At 38.3% G+C, this 17,228-nt stretch overlaps 1 protein-coding gene across 1 annotated transcript; it reads left to right on the top strand.

Moving 5' to 3' along the window:
* Positions 1 to 1,122: 1,122 nt before the first annotated feature.
* On the top strand, positions 1,123 to 17,066 carry togaram1 (TOG array regulator of axonemal microtubules 1). The gene is made up of 23 exons (XM_079262610.1): positions 1,123 to 1,213; positions 2,044 to 3,210; positions 4,872 to 4,932; positions 7,911 to 8,039; positions 8,591 to 8,851; positions 8,966 to 9,246; positions 9,343 to 9,566; positions 9,707 to 9,807; positions 9,894 to 10,058; positions 10,174 to 10,242; positions 10,787 to 10,941; positions 11,040 to 11,208; positions 11,351 to 11,578; positions 11,987 to 12,110; positions 12,440 to 12,545; positions 13,993 to 14,228; positions 14,319 to 14,477; positions 15,208 to 15,334; positions 15,422 to 15,537; positions 15,681 to 15,864; positions 15,994 to 16,213; positions 16,300 to 16,386; positions 16,478 to 17,066. The coding sequence occupies exons 2-23, from the start codon at positions 2,173 to 2,175 to the stop codon at positions 16,729 to 16,731; spliced, it is 4,494 nt and encodes a 1,497-aa protein (XP_079118736.1). The 5' UTR covers positions 1,123 to 1,213; positions 2,044 to 2,172; the 3' UTR covers positions 16,732 to 17,066.
* The last annotated feature ends 162 nt before the right edge of the window (positions 17,067 to 17,228 follow it).

Below are 17,228 nucleotides of genomic sequence, written 5' to 3'. Positions count from 1 at the left end.
CTTCTCACACTTTAAACCCTACTATCCAACTGCTGAATGTAGACATAACATACTTTTCCATTGCATGTTCAGGTTCAAGTGGCAGTCATCGCAGGACTCATGGTACGCCTATGATTTACAGAGTGTAGTCTGTTGTGGATCGCCTCTTTGTGATATTGTACTGCCAGCTTTGATTGCAAATAGGTGAAAGACTGGCTACAATACTGACAGGGTCAGCCACTAACAAACCTGTAACCTGTTATATTGAACTTGGGCAACCTTACACCAAATAAGGATGCAACTTGCAACTTGGTTTAGCTGAAAACCAGTTTAAATGTACCCCATGGCACAGGCCTTATTACACCAATTCAATGCTTGGAGCAAATATCAGAGAAAATAACCTGGAGACAAGACTGAATAGCAGAATAAGTTGTTTGACACCAAGTTTCTCATGGGTGCAACTCACATACTCAACTCAGCTGCTTATCCTTCAACTGCATTTTTCTCATTCTCTCTCCCTTATTCTTTAACTCGCACACACAGTTTAATTAGCTAGAAAGCACAAAAGAGACAAAAATGCAGAATGAAAAATGAAAATGAAAAATACTTTATTAATCCCCAAAGGGAAATTCAATAATAATCAGTTATAATCAGTAATTATTCAATAATCAGAATAATCAGTTATTCATTAGCATTCTTATTGTTTAATAGGGTCCATGGATATGATACTTTTATTACGCGGAATTCTGTTGGTTGACATAACATGATAATTTATTTAACATTAACTTTTGTAAATACGCCTTTGTGTTTGTGCGTGTGAGTTTACAGTGTCAAGTTGCAAATAACGTTAAATTTATAAATCAAATTCAACATAAAAGTGTTATATTTAGTGTCAAGTTTGTATTGTGCTGCGTTTGCTGCCCAATATACCGCTAAAGATGATGATGTGATGCCGCCTGGAGGAGCCTGGAACTCGCGTCACCATGGAAGCACTCAGTTTGAGACATGTATTCGCCATTTTGCTGCCTCGGTGTGTGTGTGTATGTGTGTATGCGCTCCTTTCGAGGTGAATACCTCTATAGCTTCTCTAAACACTTCAGTCGCCAGCTAAAAGAAGAAATGTCTTCACTGGTAGACAAACCAGTAGTTTCTGCAGCATGACATGGACATTTGGACGACGTAACACCACATAGTTTCGTCTACAGTCGTCGAAGAGGACCAGGGAATATGCAAGGTCTGTTTTCTTTCCAACTTTTGTTAGCCCAGACTCTCAGTACCAAACACGGTCATCTTCAGCGGAATAGCGAGGTAGCTTAGCACATTTTTTTTTTTTTTTTTTTTTTTTTTAGCAGTGCTGCTATTAGCAATGCCGCTACACTTTAATGAGGCTGCTTAACGGTGCATGTGTACTGGAGCCACATTGACTTACTGTATCACGTCAATTCACACATATCTGAAAAAGGCTGAAAGGAGACACATCATAGTCTTCAACATGTTAACAAATATTGTAACATACACCAGTAAAGGTGATCCCAACCACTCTTGTTACCACCGTGCCCAACAGCCACAAGTGGTTGCCTTCATAACCCCCCGTATCACGGTAATCTGACATGATGTGAATGAGTGTTAATATCCGCTTTCCCTCGAACATATAAATCTTGTAAGGACATTAGTAACAGATTCTTGATATGAGAGATATATATATATATATATATATATATATATATATATATATATATATATATATATATATATATATATATATATATATATATAAAAAATTTATTTATTTATTAGGAAACAAGGTAAGTGGCAAGAAAACAAAAAAGAGAACCAAAAGTTTAATGTATCTACAAATTATATATGACTATGGCTGCAGCTGCTTTTTATCTGAAAAAAAAACCTTTAATTTTTTAAAAATTATTATAATTCTGTTTTATTATTCTGTTTATTAAAATGATTATTACTATTTTTTATTTTGCTGTGATGATTGGTCAGATTTTGCACTTCAGGGATCTCTCAAGTCATACTTGTATTTATATTTCCTATGTTTTGCATTCACAGCTTGACATTCAGGTCTACATCAGCTGCTCAGGATGAAAGCACAAAATAAAAGGGAGGAACATTTTTGTCCTCACAGAATAATATTTTCACCGTCGAATTCTCACATTTGATCACATAATAAGACCATCAATGATGATACCTGGTTTGATCTCCCAGGAGTTACTTGAGAAGCTTCTGGACCTGAGGAATTACCAGAATCGCACAAATGGGGTGGAAAAGCTCAAACAAGTCCTTTCAGAAGTGGAAATTAAATCAATCCCATCTGGAAGCATTGAGGAGTTTATCAATTTTCTACCTCGACTTCTAGATGACAGTAATTTCAAGGTGCTTTATGGTACCTTACAGGTTTTAAACTTGCTTATTCAGAAGCTGGAAAAAGATGTTGACAAATATTTCAAACACATAGTTTTTGTGGCTCTCAAAGCCTTAGGAGACACTCGTACTGTCACCAGGAATGAATATCTTCATGTGTTTCAGCAGCTAATGAAAACTGTTGCACCTCAGCAAGTATTAGATCTTGTAATTGGCAACTTGAAACACAAGAATTCTCGAGTTCGTGAAGACATCCTTAACATCATTATGGCAGCTATGCTCACTCATCCAAGGAAATATTTCAACATCCCTAAGCTTTGTTTTGAAGTTGCACCATACTTGGCAGACAGCAAAAGGAGAGTCCGGCACGCTGCTCTTGAGTTGTTTGCTGTTTTTGACTATTGCCTTGACACCGGGAAAAAACAGCCTCTGATGAAAGCCGTGGACATGGTTGAGCTGAATGAGGATGCAGAGGGTCTGATGGCAGCTGTACAGGCAAGACGAGCCAGGCACATCCTTCCAAAAGTGACCTCAGAGGGGGTAGTGGAGTATGGACTGGCGGTGCCCAAACCTGGGCAGTGGTGCTTGGGACAGCATGGTTCTGGGGCTGATCTGGATTGGGTTATGAATGGAGGCAGGATAAGCAGTGCCAGGAGCTACAGAACCGAGCCAGACTGTGACAGATTATATGGCTATGGCAGCTTAGGATCCCTCACTGAAGACCTTCCACTTCAACGGAGGATTGTCAGCGCAGGTAAAGGGAAGAACAAACTACCCTGGGAGATGTCGAGCTTCTCATCCACTGAGAATGAGCAGCAGCAGTACAGCACACAAAATGGAAAATGTTCTGAACGGGTGAGACCTGATTTGTCATATTCTCACTAATCTATCTAAAATATTTGAGTCACTTGGATTACGTTGACATGTTATGATAGCTTTATGATTGTTGTAAATATGAAAGGGAAGAAATATCCAGCTTGTTTGGGTGTATTATTGGTAAAATTACAGTTAAATTTGGGCTTTTTAGTTTTCAGTGATGACAGTTTGAGTTTGATTTAAAAGGTTTTGCTTGCATTTTTGTCAGACGGTTTTTATAATACTCAAAAGCAATTAGGACTAATCAGGGTAATTAATTTGTTTGCCGCTTATGTAGAGATTTTAGGAGCACCTAAATGTTTTTGATAATTACTTTGAGTATAATTTTCATTACTGAGCATTTATAAGTCCGGGAGCTCTATGGGAACAGGTGTGATTCACATCTATTCTTTTTCTGTCTTTTAAGTCTTGTGTAGTTCACAGAGAAAAATAACTTTTATAAAGATTATTTCAATGTATGTAGCACAGTTTTTTTTGTTGTTGTTTCTGTTGTCAAAATTGAAGATTTTTGTTTCAATAAGGTGAGTCACACCCAAAGCAACATTCCAGAAAATTCAGGAAACTCAGATTCACTTTCCCCACAGACGGTTTGAGGCAAAAAACCTAAATATAGCATCTACTTGTCATGATGCAGTATAGATAGGGAGCCACAGAGAGGGAGGGTTGCATTTTTTAGTTCATCTTTTGTTTGTCGGTATGAGTCACAACTGTGTATGCAAACACAGTTACTGCTTTAGGGAATGATCTATTTCACAGCTATGCTAGAACTTTCTCATTAAATATGTGACCCCCACCCCTTAAAAAGCAAAGACACTTAAATAAATAAATTTACTCTTGGAACACTACATAATCATTGGGTTTACCTGGAGAAAATACTTTCAGATAGCCCATTTTTATACACAGTCACTGTTACTGCAAAAATGAGCAGGACCTGCTTTGCAAAACAAGGTTTTTCATGCTTGCAATCAGTCTACGACATTGGCTGAAATATATTTTATCAGCTAACAAATATCAGTTTTATTTCTTTAAAATCTGTGTTGTGGTGTATAATTTTACTGTATTTTGTATTGATCTATCGCATATTGTTTTGGGAACAGTATTCAGCTCAGAGACCTTTTGTTGACAACAGTTTATTGTTTCCCAGCAACCCCATTAACACAGAGAACACTTATTGAAGGGGCTGTGAAACATAATTGGTAGTTTCACAGGGTCATGTTTGTAAAACATGGCTTGTTTAATGGTCTGCTGTTGATTGGAATCACACCAAGTACTCTGCCGTAAGTGTTTCTCAGTGGGACTAACACCAGCCTCACTACCTCATCTTAAAGACAAAGACATGCAGTAATGTTTGCTTCTGCTATTTAAAGTTTTTGACAAAGGGTTTGCTTTATAATAAAATTTTAACATTGAATTATACATGAATAAGTCCTTTTACGGTATGGAAAGATACTGTAAAAGTATCCACACATAAGTGGTCTCTTGTCTGAGCCACATATCGGCTACATTTCTTTGTTCTGGCCCATGGATGGAATTACACTTCGGCCCTTGTTATGTTTAAGGATTGTTTTAAGTGAGTCAACATGAAATTGACCTGTTGTTGTTGCTACTCTTAAAATAAATATCTTTTTGCTTGTTTATAGGAGACAAGTGAGGATCTCATGACTGTCTCCAGGAAGCCAGATACCTACATACCCAGTTTTAGTAAGTGTCAAGACTTCTATCAGTACCTCCCTGTGAGGTGTCGAGTACAGTTGACTGGTTGTCATGTTCAACTTCAGCTCAATTTAGAGCAGCTTTAAACTGGATTAGCACGCTGAGTCAAAGGAGTCACTGTTCCACATGCCACTGAAAGCTTTGAGATGAGCACAGATACAAGCTGCTTGGCAGATAAGTGGTACACTAGCCTTGTATCATGCCAGAGACCATACCAGCATACCATTTGCTAACTGTAGAGTTCTCTAAATGCTTGTCCGCTTGCAATATAAGGAAATATTAAACTATATGAAAAAAACCTTCCTTTCAGACTCTTAAAATTTCACCTGGTGTTGGTGCTGTTCATTGTCAAAAACACAGCATTCATTAAATTAAATTATTGTTCCCTGATATATTCAGTAACTAGCTTTAAATCATGAACCTAAAAGGCTTTACACACCTAAAATATATTGAATTAAAGGCTTTGGTATACTTTTTAAGGGATAGCATTTGGGCAGCAATAAAGCAATTAATTCAATTCAATTCAATTAAACTTTATTTGTATAGCGCCACTTCACAACAATGTTGTCACAGGGCACTTTACATACACAAATCAACATTCACATCATTTCGAGCCAATTCATACATATCCCATAATAGAAACCAACTAATTGCATCGAGTCATGACTATAATAGAAACCAAGTAATTGCATCGAGTCATGACTTTGATCCAATCCCCCATCCTGAGCATGCATGCGGCGACAGTGGGAAGGAAAAAACTCCCCTTTAACAGGAAGAAAACCTCTGGCAGAACCCGACTCAGGGAGGGCAGCCATCAGCCTCGACTGGTTGGGGTGGAGACGACAGGACAGACAGAACATGTACAATTGCACTTAATCAGGAAGACCTGTGGAAAAAAGGAGAACTAAGTTAGAGACGGCAATATTGGCATATATTTATACATTAATATATTTGAGAAATAGAGCGAGGTACTTCTCAGTGCATCAGGTAACATCTCCATTGCTACATAAGTAATGGTTGGCTAGACTACCCATAACTATAAGAGCCATGAGCATAACCTGGATAGTTGGGTCCCGTACATGCAGACTCCAACTCAGGAGATGCTCATATCCTAACTATAAGAATCATGAAAAAGGAAGGTTTTCAGTTCAATCTTAAAGGTATGGAGGGAGTCTGCCTCCCGAACCCACGGTGGGAGCTGGTTCCATAACAGAGGAGCCTGATAGCTAAAGGCCCTTCCTCCCATAATACTCTTTGAGACTCGGGAACCACCAGTAAACCTGCATTCTGAAAGCGAAGTGCTGTATTTGAAATATATGGAACTATAAGATCCTTTATGTACAATGGAGCTTGGACATGGAGAGCTTTATATGTGAGGAGAAGAATTTTAAACTTTATCCTGGATTTAACATTTACTAGTCTCCTTACCATTTATTCGGTTTCTTTTGTAGGTGGAGACACATACATGTGGGAAATTTGCTATGTGCAAAGGATTGGACAGTTTATAAAGTGCATTATAATGCAACAGTCCCTATAATATCATACTTTACTCCCAACATGTTGTGTGACAGTAACAGTATATTAGTGTGCCAAGGGTCCTCTGGTTGTATGGAACATATTTTGCTCATTGGTGATGGATTTATCAAACAGACATCCCTTTTGCACATTTTAAAGCTTATTAAATAGTTGGGTTTTTACTGTTATGATGAATTTGTATTTCAGCAACCATGGAATTGTTATTAAATCCAACAAATGGTTTATTTACTCCACCTTCAAGTTTGTAAAAATAAATGGTGTTCCATACACACACACACATCCACACAATAGTGCTGCAGTTGTGTTGTTGTTTATTTATTTAGTATTGTTACCTCTTGGATTCCTCTAAACAGTTTATCACATAGCTAATGAACTTACTACTCCTGTGTGTCTAATCTATAATATGTCTGCGGTGCTTCAATACAAACTTGTGTGTTTAAAAAAGGTTTATGTTATTAAGCTCTCTGCCTTGTCAGATAATTATCCCAGAATTTCACTGGAAACCAAGAGTGTTTTTATAATGCTCATGTCATGTCAGAAAGCTGTGCAAAGAAAATAAAATGAATACTGGGTCACTAGCAAGGCCTTCTTCTGTTGAGAGAAAGCATGTGGTGTTACTGCTAAAGCCGACTGTCAGAGCCATCAGTTTTAACATTTTATGCTTGCTCTCAACTTAATCTGACGACCCATCAGCATTGAGCAGCAATGAGAAGATGCTCAGTGTTAAAATGAAATGCTCAGACTGTTTCTAATAACAAGAAATTCCTTTTGTTTTACATTCATTCCTGCTCAAATGTTATGTTTTCTTTCTAGTATTTGTGCATTGCTTGTTAAAAATTATTTACTTGATCCATTGGTTTTTGACTCCAATTGAAAAATAGAAAAAATTCAGCATTTAACAGTGTATTTATCCAATCCATGCACTGTTATTTTCCAGATCCTAAAAAAAATCAATCATATGCTTGACTAATATTTTCCACTTCTCTGTGACTGTACCATGCAGCCATCTGTACTCACAGACAAGACGGAATTTAGGCCTATTGAACGTAGTCTGTGGTATTCATACAGTGAAGAGAAAAAACTTAGAGATCTAAAATGCCATATTAAGATCTGATTTTGTAAGCTTATAGATGCCTCAGCTTAAAGAGTGTGTTCCAGCATTATAATCATAGGTTCAATAAAGTTTGCACATCATTATGACATGAGTGCAGCAGTACTGTTATGACATGAGTGCAGCAGTACTGTTGAACTATTGGAAATGCATGATGATGTCTATGAAATGCATAAAGAGAAATATTTGATAAATTGACATTGGAGATGCTCATAATACAACTGAACTCTTCAAGTAGATTTGAGTAAGTTTAGCGAGTCACCTTTGCAGTCCATTGTGTTTTTTTAAGAGTGAAAATGATAAATGCACTTCTGCCTAGGTTCTGTCGAGCCACAGAAGCCCCAGTGCTCCAGAAGGCGAGAATCTCCAGCTCATCTCAGAAGAAGTGGAAGCCTCAACTTAGATACTGATATATTTAAAACAACAAGTCTCTCTGACCCAGATGCTGGTAAGGAGCCATTCTATTAAAAGAACTCATCACTTTGAAAATATTTGTCCAAAAGGATAAAGAATTAACCGAAGCGTTTCATTAAGGTTTTACACAATCAGGGGTTCTTTGGTTTCATTTTAAGAGAAGTTAAAACATTCACTACAACCCCATTTTACAAGTAAATGTAAAAACAGACCTGTTACTATGAGTGTGTATTTAGTCATAATTAAGTGTTTTTGTGTCTGTGCATTCTAATAAGCCAAGTGTTTAGGTGTCCTTATATATCATGTACTATTTATAATAGGATCAGGGTGGATGTTTTTTGCCTGGTCAGTCTCACACTCTAATGCTTATAGACTGAACAGCAAATTGCAGGCTTGCTTTAATTTTATAATGGTTTTATCCAAGTAAAACTGATGTGCACACTAGTGTCACTGAGATAGCAGAGGCTACCCAGCCATTACTTAGATTCTACCTATTCTGGAAGGATTTTTAGAAGGTCTTGTTATTGTGGAGTAATCATTCAAATGATTTTTTTTTTCTGGGTTTGATGTGTTAATGTCTTACAGTGGCACCCAAAGGACGTATGCTCTCAAGGAACCCCAGCGTTGAACGAACCTTTTCCCTCCCTTCAAACCCTGCCACACCTGGCTCCTTCCTTCTGCCCTCCTACCCTCTGGCTACACAAGCTGTGGGCATGTTTACTCCGACACTGTCACGTCGTCATGCAGACTCCCCCCTCTCCATTTCCAACACCTGGCCCAACAAGAGAGAGAGTCCTCATCAGCGAGAATCTAGTCCCTGGAAAGAGACGGAAGGAACAGCAAAAGGTTAAATAGCATAAAAAAACAAGTTAATATGCGACTGGTTTGTGTATGGAATGACAAAAAAAGTATTTAACCATATGCTCTGAATTGGCTGTTTTCTTCATTTTCTTTTCTCAGGAGAAGTCTCTATCCAGCGCTCTCCCAGGCCTCTTCGCTCTTCCCTTGTTAGTTCTTCTTCCACCTCGTCATTCCGACGGGCTCTGACCAACCCCAGAGCAACCTTCTCTATCTCACTAGAGGCTTCTCATACAGAACAGGTCCATTTACGCAATGGCCAGAGATCTAATGCCTCAGACACTCTCCAGAACCATGATCTAGAAAAGAAACCTCATCAGGACTCAGATGACTTCAGTGCCTGGCAAGATCTTCAAGGGGAGGATCCCCTAGACATGCAGGAGGTCAAAAAAACATGTCCTGTTTAGTCCAGGTTCTTAAACATAAGTGGTGGGTTTTCCTTTCATACTTTTATGTGCTAAATGTCATGTTGCTTACAGATGCTGAGTTCCCTGCGCTCGTTGCGCAACAGCGCTGCCAAGAAGAGGGCTAAAGTGAGCCATAACAGTCCAGATCCAGACAGCCCTGACTCAGCAGTGAGGGTGGACCTGGGTCTAGATTCACCGTTACACACTTCTCCAATACTTACCAGCTCAGCCAGTGAGAGTGGGCTTTCCAGTCTGAGCTCAGTTGCCAACTTAAGCCTTAATGGTCTCAAAAACAGGTCAGAAACCACTTTTTTTGTTTTACTCCTTTTATTTATTACTTTTTCATAAGTCATTAAGTAAATGTTGTCAGAAACTTGAAAACTTTGATAATATTTGAAATTCTCTATAGTTTCACATAATAATTTCTCCCTAACAGTTCCAGAAATTCTGCCTCCTCTGTTATGAAACCTCGTATTGCAAGAATACCTTCAGCAAAACTGAGGACTTCTGTGTCCATGGACTTCATCAGCCTTCAAGGTATAAGGAATTCATTGGTTTAGGCCAAAGGCTTGACCTTAAGTAACATCTGACTTTACTGAGTTTTAAAAAAAAATTTTGTTTAGTAACATCACAGAGAAGTGAGCTGTCGCCGGAGGTGGGTACTGTTGGACAGAGAGTCTGTTATTCAAATGGAACAATCAAAACTGATGAAGAGACAACAGGTCCATCCCCTCCTCTGGTCAAACCTACTCTCCATGACTCGGTCAGAGCTTTGAAACTTGCCAAAGGTAAGTAAGCAGTGACAAACTAGAAAATTGCAATAACATTGTATTTACTTAAGGGTATTTCACTGAGTCATCTTTCTGGTTTTTATTTGTGTATTTGTTTTGTTTTTGGTTTTAGGATCCCAGAACCACAGCAGCAATAGGAATTCCCCAGCCACAGATATGACTGAGGGAGTAATAGCAAGAGGTTAGTCTCTGCTCATTCGTTAAGGCCATAACTCAGGATTTAATTGCGCTTGTTGTAGCACAAAGCCTTTTTAATGGAACTTATTTTCTAGATAGGGAAAACAAATAAGGAAACACTTTGATCATTAAGATAAAACTTCATCTTTAAAATACTCATATAACTACTTAACAGGTTTCATTCAGAGTCTACTCTAGTGCTTCAATACTCTAACATTAAGAAAACAGATGTTCTTTTCGTCTGTCGTGCAGTATTTTTTTTGTTTGAAATGATCTTTTGATACCTCCTGTTTCTATGTGAACCCCTTCCTAGAGACCCAATCGTCTCGTATTGGCCAACTGATTAAACATTGCATGTTTTTGCATATACAGAAAAGCTCTATATTTAATTATAAGAAAGCATAATATGGCCTCCTTAGAAAATCAAATGCATCTTTTTATTTTTGCATGTAACAGTTCATCAAGCAGCACTACCTATCTAGTCAAGAGATTCAGGTTATCCCAAAGTTATTTTAACTTATATCAGATATCATCCTCCTACTTTATAGGCATGTTTGGCACTCCAACATCCTCCAACCATCCAGGAGTCACTTTGACACCTGAGCAGGGTGATTTGGCAGCCAAGCCTCCAACTGATCCCTCAGCCGGCATCTACAGCAGTCACTTAGACAGTGATGACAGTCCACATCCTGATGAAGCTAAAGTTAGTCACGCTTTGTCCACTGCTGGTCAGTAGTACTTAATAAAAAGTTTCCAGTTTCCAAAGTGTAATCAGGTGTGTTGTCGCTGATACATGTGCAGGAGAGGGTGAAGAATGTGAGGTTATACCGACACAAAACACGGTTACAGCGTCTGGATCAACTAGAGGATCATTTAATTCAGGACCAAGCAAGAGACAAAATTCGCCACCGTGTCAGACAGATGCTGTCTGATTCGTCCACAGAGGAGAACAGAGAATTAATCATCAAAGGCAAGAGAAAAAATCTTTAGAAGCTCAAATAAAAAGTGTTTCTTAAAACTACAGCAATCCTGACTATTTTGAGAAATGTAACTTTTGTTTACAATAATTGCAGATGGACTTCTGTTGTTGACTTCTGTTTTCTCTGTTGCAGATGTGCATCTAAATGGTGGCATGATGGTATCCACCAAAGCAGACCTTCTCTCTGATGAATCCCCCATCAGTCCCACCAGTCCTCCAGGACCTCAAAGTCCAATCAAGTGCTTCACTCCACCTCACCATCCAAGCCCTCCAACAGTTCCTCCTAATCCAAAAAATGTTTCCCGTCTTCGAAGGGCACCTAGTCTCACTAGAACCCGACCCTCGCTTTCTCATAGTTCAGGTAAGTAGATCTGAAAACCTAAGACTTTATTGATGTCACTACATGTTGCAGGAGATGTCACAGTTACTGATGTTGTGGTGTCAGAAGATGTCATTGTAAATCTTCATCATGCGTTACCTCACTTTGTCATTACACTGACAGTGATTAAAGAAAGTCATGTTGCATTATAAACAGATGAAGCAGCACTTCAACAGCCTTTTAATGATAGAAAATGTTGGAACATTAATTAGACCACTGGCACCAAAAGAGCATGTTTGAATAAGATGTTTTTTTATGGTAGTGTGCCACAGTGCTTTGTTTTGACAGCATACTGTTAATGCACCGCTACCCACATTAACTGCTTGCTTTCAGATAGAGATGTAACATGAGACTGAATCTGTGTTTGGTGCTGTGTGATTGCTGATTTAGGTGAGCTGTGTCATGGTACTATGAGCCACAAGAAAAATCTCTCAGAACCCCCAGAGCTGTGTCCATTTTCAAAGCCTGATCTGGCACTGACCCAGAGTTTCAAGTTGCTGAGCTCTGAAGACTGGTGAGAAGCACTTCCATTTAAATTCTTTTCTGCTTTCTATGGATTTTCACATTTCACAGTGTGTGTATATTTATTTTATTTTAAATGAAAAGTATATTTTGATTGCCTGTACTGTTTTCTATGAATGTGATTTATAATACATGTATTTAGATAGTTATTTAGTGATCAATGGGGCGTTTATGGGGTATTTAAGGATAAAAATCCAACTTGCGTGAAATTTCATGTTACGCCTTGGCCTGTCGTGTAATTTTTTTAAAGCTGAAAATGTATCCCCTGTTTTTCAAATTCACAAGCTTTTGCTGTTATCCATTTGCTTTTTTTTCCTTTAGGGAGAAAAAGATTGAGGGTCTAATGTTTCTGCGCTCTCTGGCCCTCTACCACTCGGACATACTTCAGGGCAGACTTCATGATGTTTCTCTTTCTCTCATTCAAGAGGTATTTTAAATCTTCTAAGCTGTGTCTTGTTTGTAGTGTCTTACTCTGCTTTTAATAAGTCATTTTGGAATCTATTTTTCATTATCTTTGTAGTTGCACAAAATCTAAACAAAAGACTTAAGACATAAGACTAAAGCATTGAGTACTAATCAGAGATTAATGAAAGCACTTTGTGATTGCAAGGCTGGGACCTGGGCATGTCTAACCAAACTTGACAGGCTTTGATTGCACAGGTGGACGATAACAAATTCATTGTTAACAATAAAATATCTTTTTTCAGTCATCCTCTTTGCCAAAATGTAAAATAAAATGTACGACTCTTAGAGTTGGTACAATTTATCCAGGTTTATTGTGTCCTATATCTTGCTGATAACCCTTTTTAGATCTGTAGTTTCCTTTTAAAACAAAAAAAGAAAAACTTTTTCTGAAATAGTTTTTATTACTTAGCCTCTGAATACACACAAAAAGAAGAAATATGAAACAAAATCCAGACCCATTGTAATAATATGTGGTAGAGCTGGGTATAAACGCTGATTTCTTGAAAAAGTGTGATTCAGAAGATTTTTAACTTTAATTTTTTTCAAATATTGATTTCAGTTCAGAAGTGCAAAAACAGCCTGATTTTAATGTTTTGTACCAGATTTCTAAGTTGAAATATATGTATTGAAAAAAAGCTAATTTTTTCATTGAATATAAATGAACAAATAATACATAGACTGAGCCCTTTTATATGAATATCAAAATCATACATATGGGAATAAGCAGATGATTGTAATAATCTGCATCTATAAACAGTGAATTAAGATATTCAAAAGATTGATGTGGACATTTAAAAACTCAATTACTGGATTAATTTTAGAGTATGTAATTGTTGACATTACTTACTCTAATTTTTAAAACCTTCTGTGTTTGTCGAACACGGGAGAGCCCCTGGTCTTAGCATTAGCTGCTAACGTGAGAGTTATTTAAATAGTTTACAGGTGAATGTAAACCAATCATGAATGAAAAAAATCTGAATTTAGCATTATCTTGGTAAGAGAAGCCGATTTTGGGCATGAAGGTGATTTGTCACAGCATAATTAATCAAAATTTCTTGTCCTATTTACAGCCTTACATTTAGAATTTTTTTATTAAGTGTCCAGGTACAAAGTCATACCGATGCTAATTTAAAAATAGAAATTTGGCATTAGTAAGCCAAGCAAAAGTGGCTCACTGCTCACCGGAAAAAGAAACATAAAAATTTATAGATCCCTAAGTTTTCTGAATCAATATTGTTTGAAATGAGTATGACTTGCATGAACTTGTTTGAATGGGCAGCAAAAAAAACTACAATGCCTTTATCAAATGTTAGTGTTTTTATGAGATATACATCTTTAATATGCTTTTGTTGCTTGGTACTGTAATGACTTTGTTTCTCCATAAATCAAATAATTCATGTTTTATTTAGGTGAAGAACCTGCGGTCAGGTGTGTCCAGGGTTGCAGTGTGTACACTGGGTGACCTATACACACACTTGCAGAGGTTAATGGACCAGGAGCTAGAAGGAACAGTTAAAGCTTTACTGCAGAAAGCTGGAGAGAGTAATGCCTTCATCAGGCAGGATGTGGATGCTGCACTAGACTGCATGGTGCAGCACTGCACCCCAACTCGTAGCATCAGTGCTTTACTAACTGGGGGACTCAGGTTAGAATACATCGTTGTTAACCCAGACTTTGAACTAGTCTTAAAACTCCTTGAGTTTGATTGTTGAATTCATTTTGCCTTTGTTGATAGCCATCTTAACCCAGTGGTGAGGAAATGCACAGCTCAACATCTGGCTAATCTTGTGGAGAAGGTTGGTGCAGCACGCCTCCTGTCTGGGGTTAAAGATCTCACTGAAAGAATTTTACCGGCAGTCACCAAACTGTCACAAGACTCTTCACAGGAAGCCAGGTATGTGGAAGCATTTTTTGTTGTTCTATAAAACATCTTGTTCATGCGGGACAATGGCCTTTCTGTGTGAAATTTGCATGTTCTCCCCGTGTATGCGTCGGTTCTCTCTGGGTACTCTGTCCAAAGACATGTTAGGTTGATTGGTTACTTTAAGTTGCCCATAAGTTTCTGTGTGTGTGTGTGAGTGGTTGTTTGTCTCTGTGTGGCCCTGCAACGGACTGGTGGGCTGTCCAGGGTGTACCCTGCCTTTTGCCCAAAGACTGCTGGGATAGGCTCTTGCTTCCACGTGACCCTTAATCGGACTAAGCAGTTAGGATAATGAATGAATGAATCTTGTTCATGCCCATGTGCATAAACTTAACTTTTGCATTTATCACATTTGCGATTTTTAGTTTTCTAAATTAATTGCAATTCGAAGGTGTATAGACTTCATTATTAGGCATACAATTAGATTTAGGATTGAAAATAAGAAGAAAAAACTTTAAATTAATCCCAATCTCTAAGCAGTAATTAATTGTATTCGTTTTTTTCCCTAAATGTTATTGTCTTGATTGTGTTTTAACAAAAAGGTATTTATTAAAAATCTCCTTTTAGCACACACACGCTGCATATGCTGCAATGATTTTCTCTCTCTGACTTGAAATCCGAATGTAGCAGCACTGCTTAGCGTAAGCTAAAGATAACTTAATTTAGGGATTTAGTATTTACTTTACACTAATTAACCCCACAGATACTATGGACGTCGAATGCTGCTGTCTTTGTCATCTCACCATGACTTTGACAAGATACTGGAGAAATACATTCCCACCAAAGACCTGCAGACTGTCAGAGACACCGTCTTCACTCTCAAGACAAAGGTACAGTTTCTGTCTGTTAACTGAAAAATGTGCCCTCTTTTCAGATGTTGATATTCTTCTCTAACTTGGAGATTACTGTGGTTTTAGGGTCTTGGTGAGATGCCCCAAGACACTCAATCAGCCAGGGGGAGACGCTCCCTCCCAGGCAGTGGTACAGTCAGGTCCTCGTCTCTCAACAGAGAGCCACTTAACCAGACCAACAGGTGGGTATCAATGTCAAACAGTGCAGCTGAGATGCCTGTAAATTATTCTCATCTGTGATACATTAACCTTCTAAAACTTGAATAAACACAAGATGAGTACTATATTGTAATAACCCATATGATACATTTGAAATTATCTACAGGGAGTCTAAAAGCCACTACAGCTGTAGATCACAGACGCAGAGTATTGCCGACAAAACTGAATACATCAAGCAGATCTCAGGTCTGCTGGGTTCAAAGGACTTCAGAGAGAGGATCAAGGGCATAGACCAGCTAGTGGCTGATTGTCAGCACAACCCCAACATGGTCATTAACAGCATATTCCCGGTCAGTGCCGGCTTTTCTCTTTTTTTGTTTCCAATTTTTTTTCCTGGTAACACCAATATTTACATTGTCATATTCCCTTTCCAGTCATTAAGTCTGGTTCATCTGTGTTTTCTCTTTTCTGTCATGCAGGTGTTTGATGCCTTTAAAGCCAGACTGCAGGAGTCCAACAGTAAAGTCAACCTTTACGCCCTGGAGTCTCTACCAAAAATCATCTACTTGTTAAAGGATAACATGTCCCAAGTGGTCAACATCCTGTTCCCAGCAATCGTTGACAATCACCTCAACTCTAAAAACAATGCCATTTCCTCTGCTGCTGTCGGAGCCATTAATGCACTAATCTTAAATCTTGGTAATCATTCTGATCATATGGAATTGAGATTCCATTTTTAATATCAAGAATGGTCTCTGACTTTTTTTTTTTTTTTAACTTCACAGACAACTTAATCCTCCTTCAGCCTTTCTGCACCAAGGCACAGTTTTTAGGTGGCAAAGCAAAGGTGGACCTCATAGAAAAAGTTGCAGGTACATCCAATTGAACGTTATAGTCTGCTGGTTCTGATTTCAACCACTGACCCCTTCTAAATTATTTGGTTTTCTCATTTCCTGTGTCCAGGCCTTGTGACAGAGCTCTATCCTCGCAAGCCCCAAGTGGTGGAGCAGAAAGTCTTGCCCTTGCTTTGGCATCTCTTGGGCACCTCCACCCACAGCGGCACTATTTATGGCAGGGTCGGCAGTGTGAGGGGTGCTACGGCCAACCTGTGCCAAGCTCTTTATGCCCAGATGGGGCCAAGCCTGAGTGAGTGTGCTGCCGCCCAATCTGCCAGTGTCCATAAAAGCTTAAATGAGATCTTAAGGACTTTATCTTAAGGTAAAGCTTAATCCAAACATGACCAAATGTTGGAAGCGAACATTAACACTGACCTTACTTGAAGACAGAGATGTTTTACATTTCTTATAGTGCCTGCACTTTCATATCAGTAAGAACGTCCTTAAAAATTAGGAACTCTCTCTTATCTCGGTGAGATTTCCTCTACTACAAAAGCATTGTAACATACAGACATCAGGTCTTACATATACTCAACTCGCTCTCTTTGCACTTTGAAAAGTAGCTCATCATCATTGCTTTTTTTTCTCCACCAGTACTGTTGACAAATCAGACACAATTGCAGAATGTAAAACCGAAATGCACAAAATATAGAAGACAGGGACTCGAAAGGTGTATATTTTTGCTGTGTCATCAGATGTGATGTGATATTTTTCTAAATGTCTTATGTAGTTGAAGATTTGAGAAATGAGATTAACAACAATAGTAGTACAAAACACTTTTTGTACAGTTCAAATGTGTATTTGCACAGTATTTGCTT

The sequence above is a fragment of the Telmatherina bonti genome (assembly GCF_933228915.1).
Source record: "Telmatherina bonti genome assembly, chromosome: 22".
NCBI lineage: Eukaryota > Metazoa > Chordata > Actinopteri > Atheriniformes > Telmatherinidae > Telmatherina > Telmatherina bonti.
The sequence above is the reverse complement of the archived record's forward strand: the minus strand, read 5'-3'. Positions and strand labels throughout refer to the sequence as shown.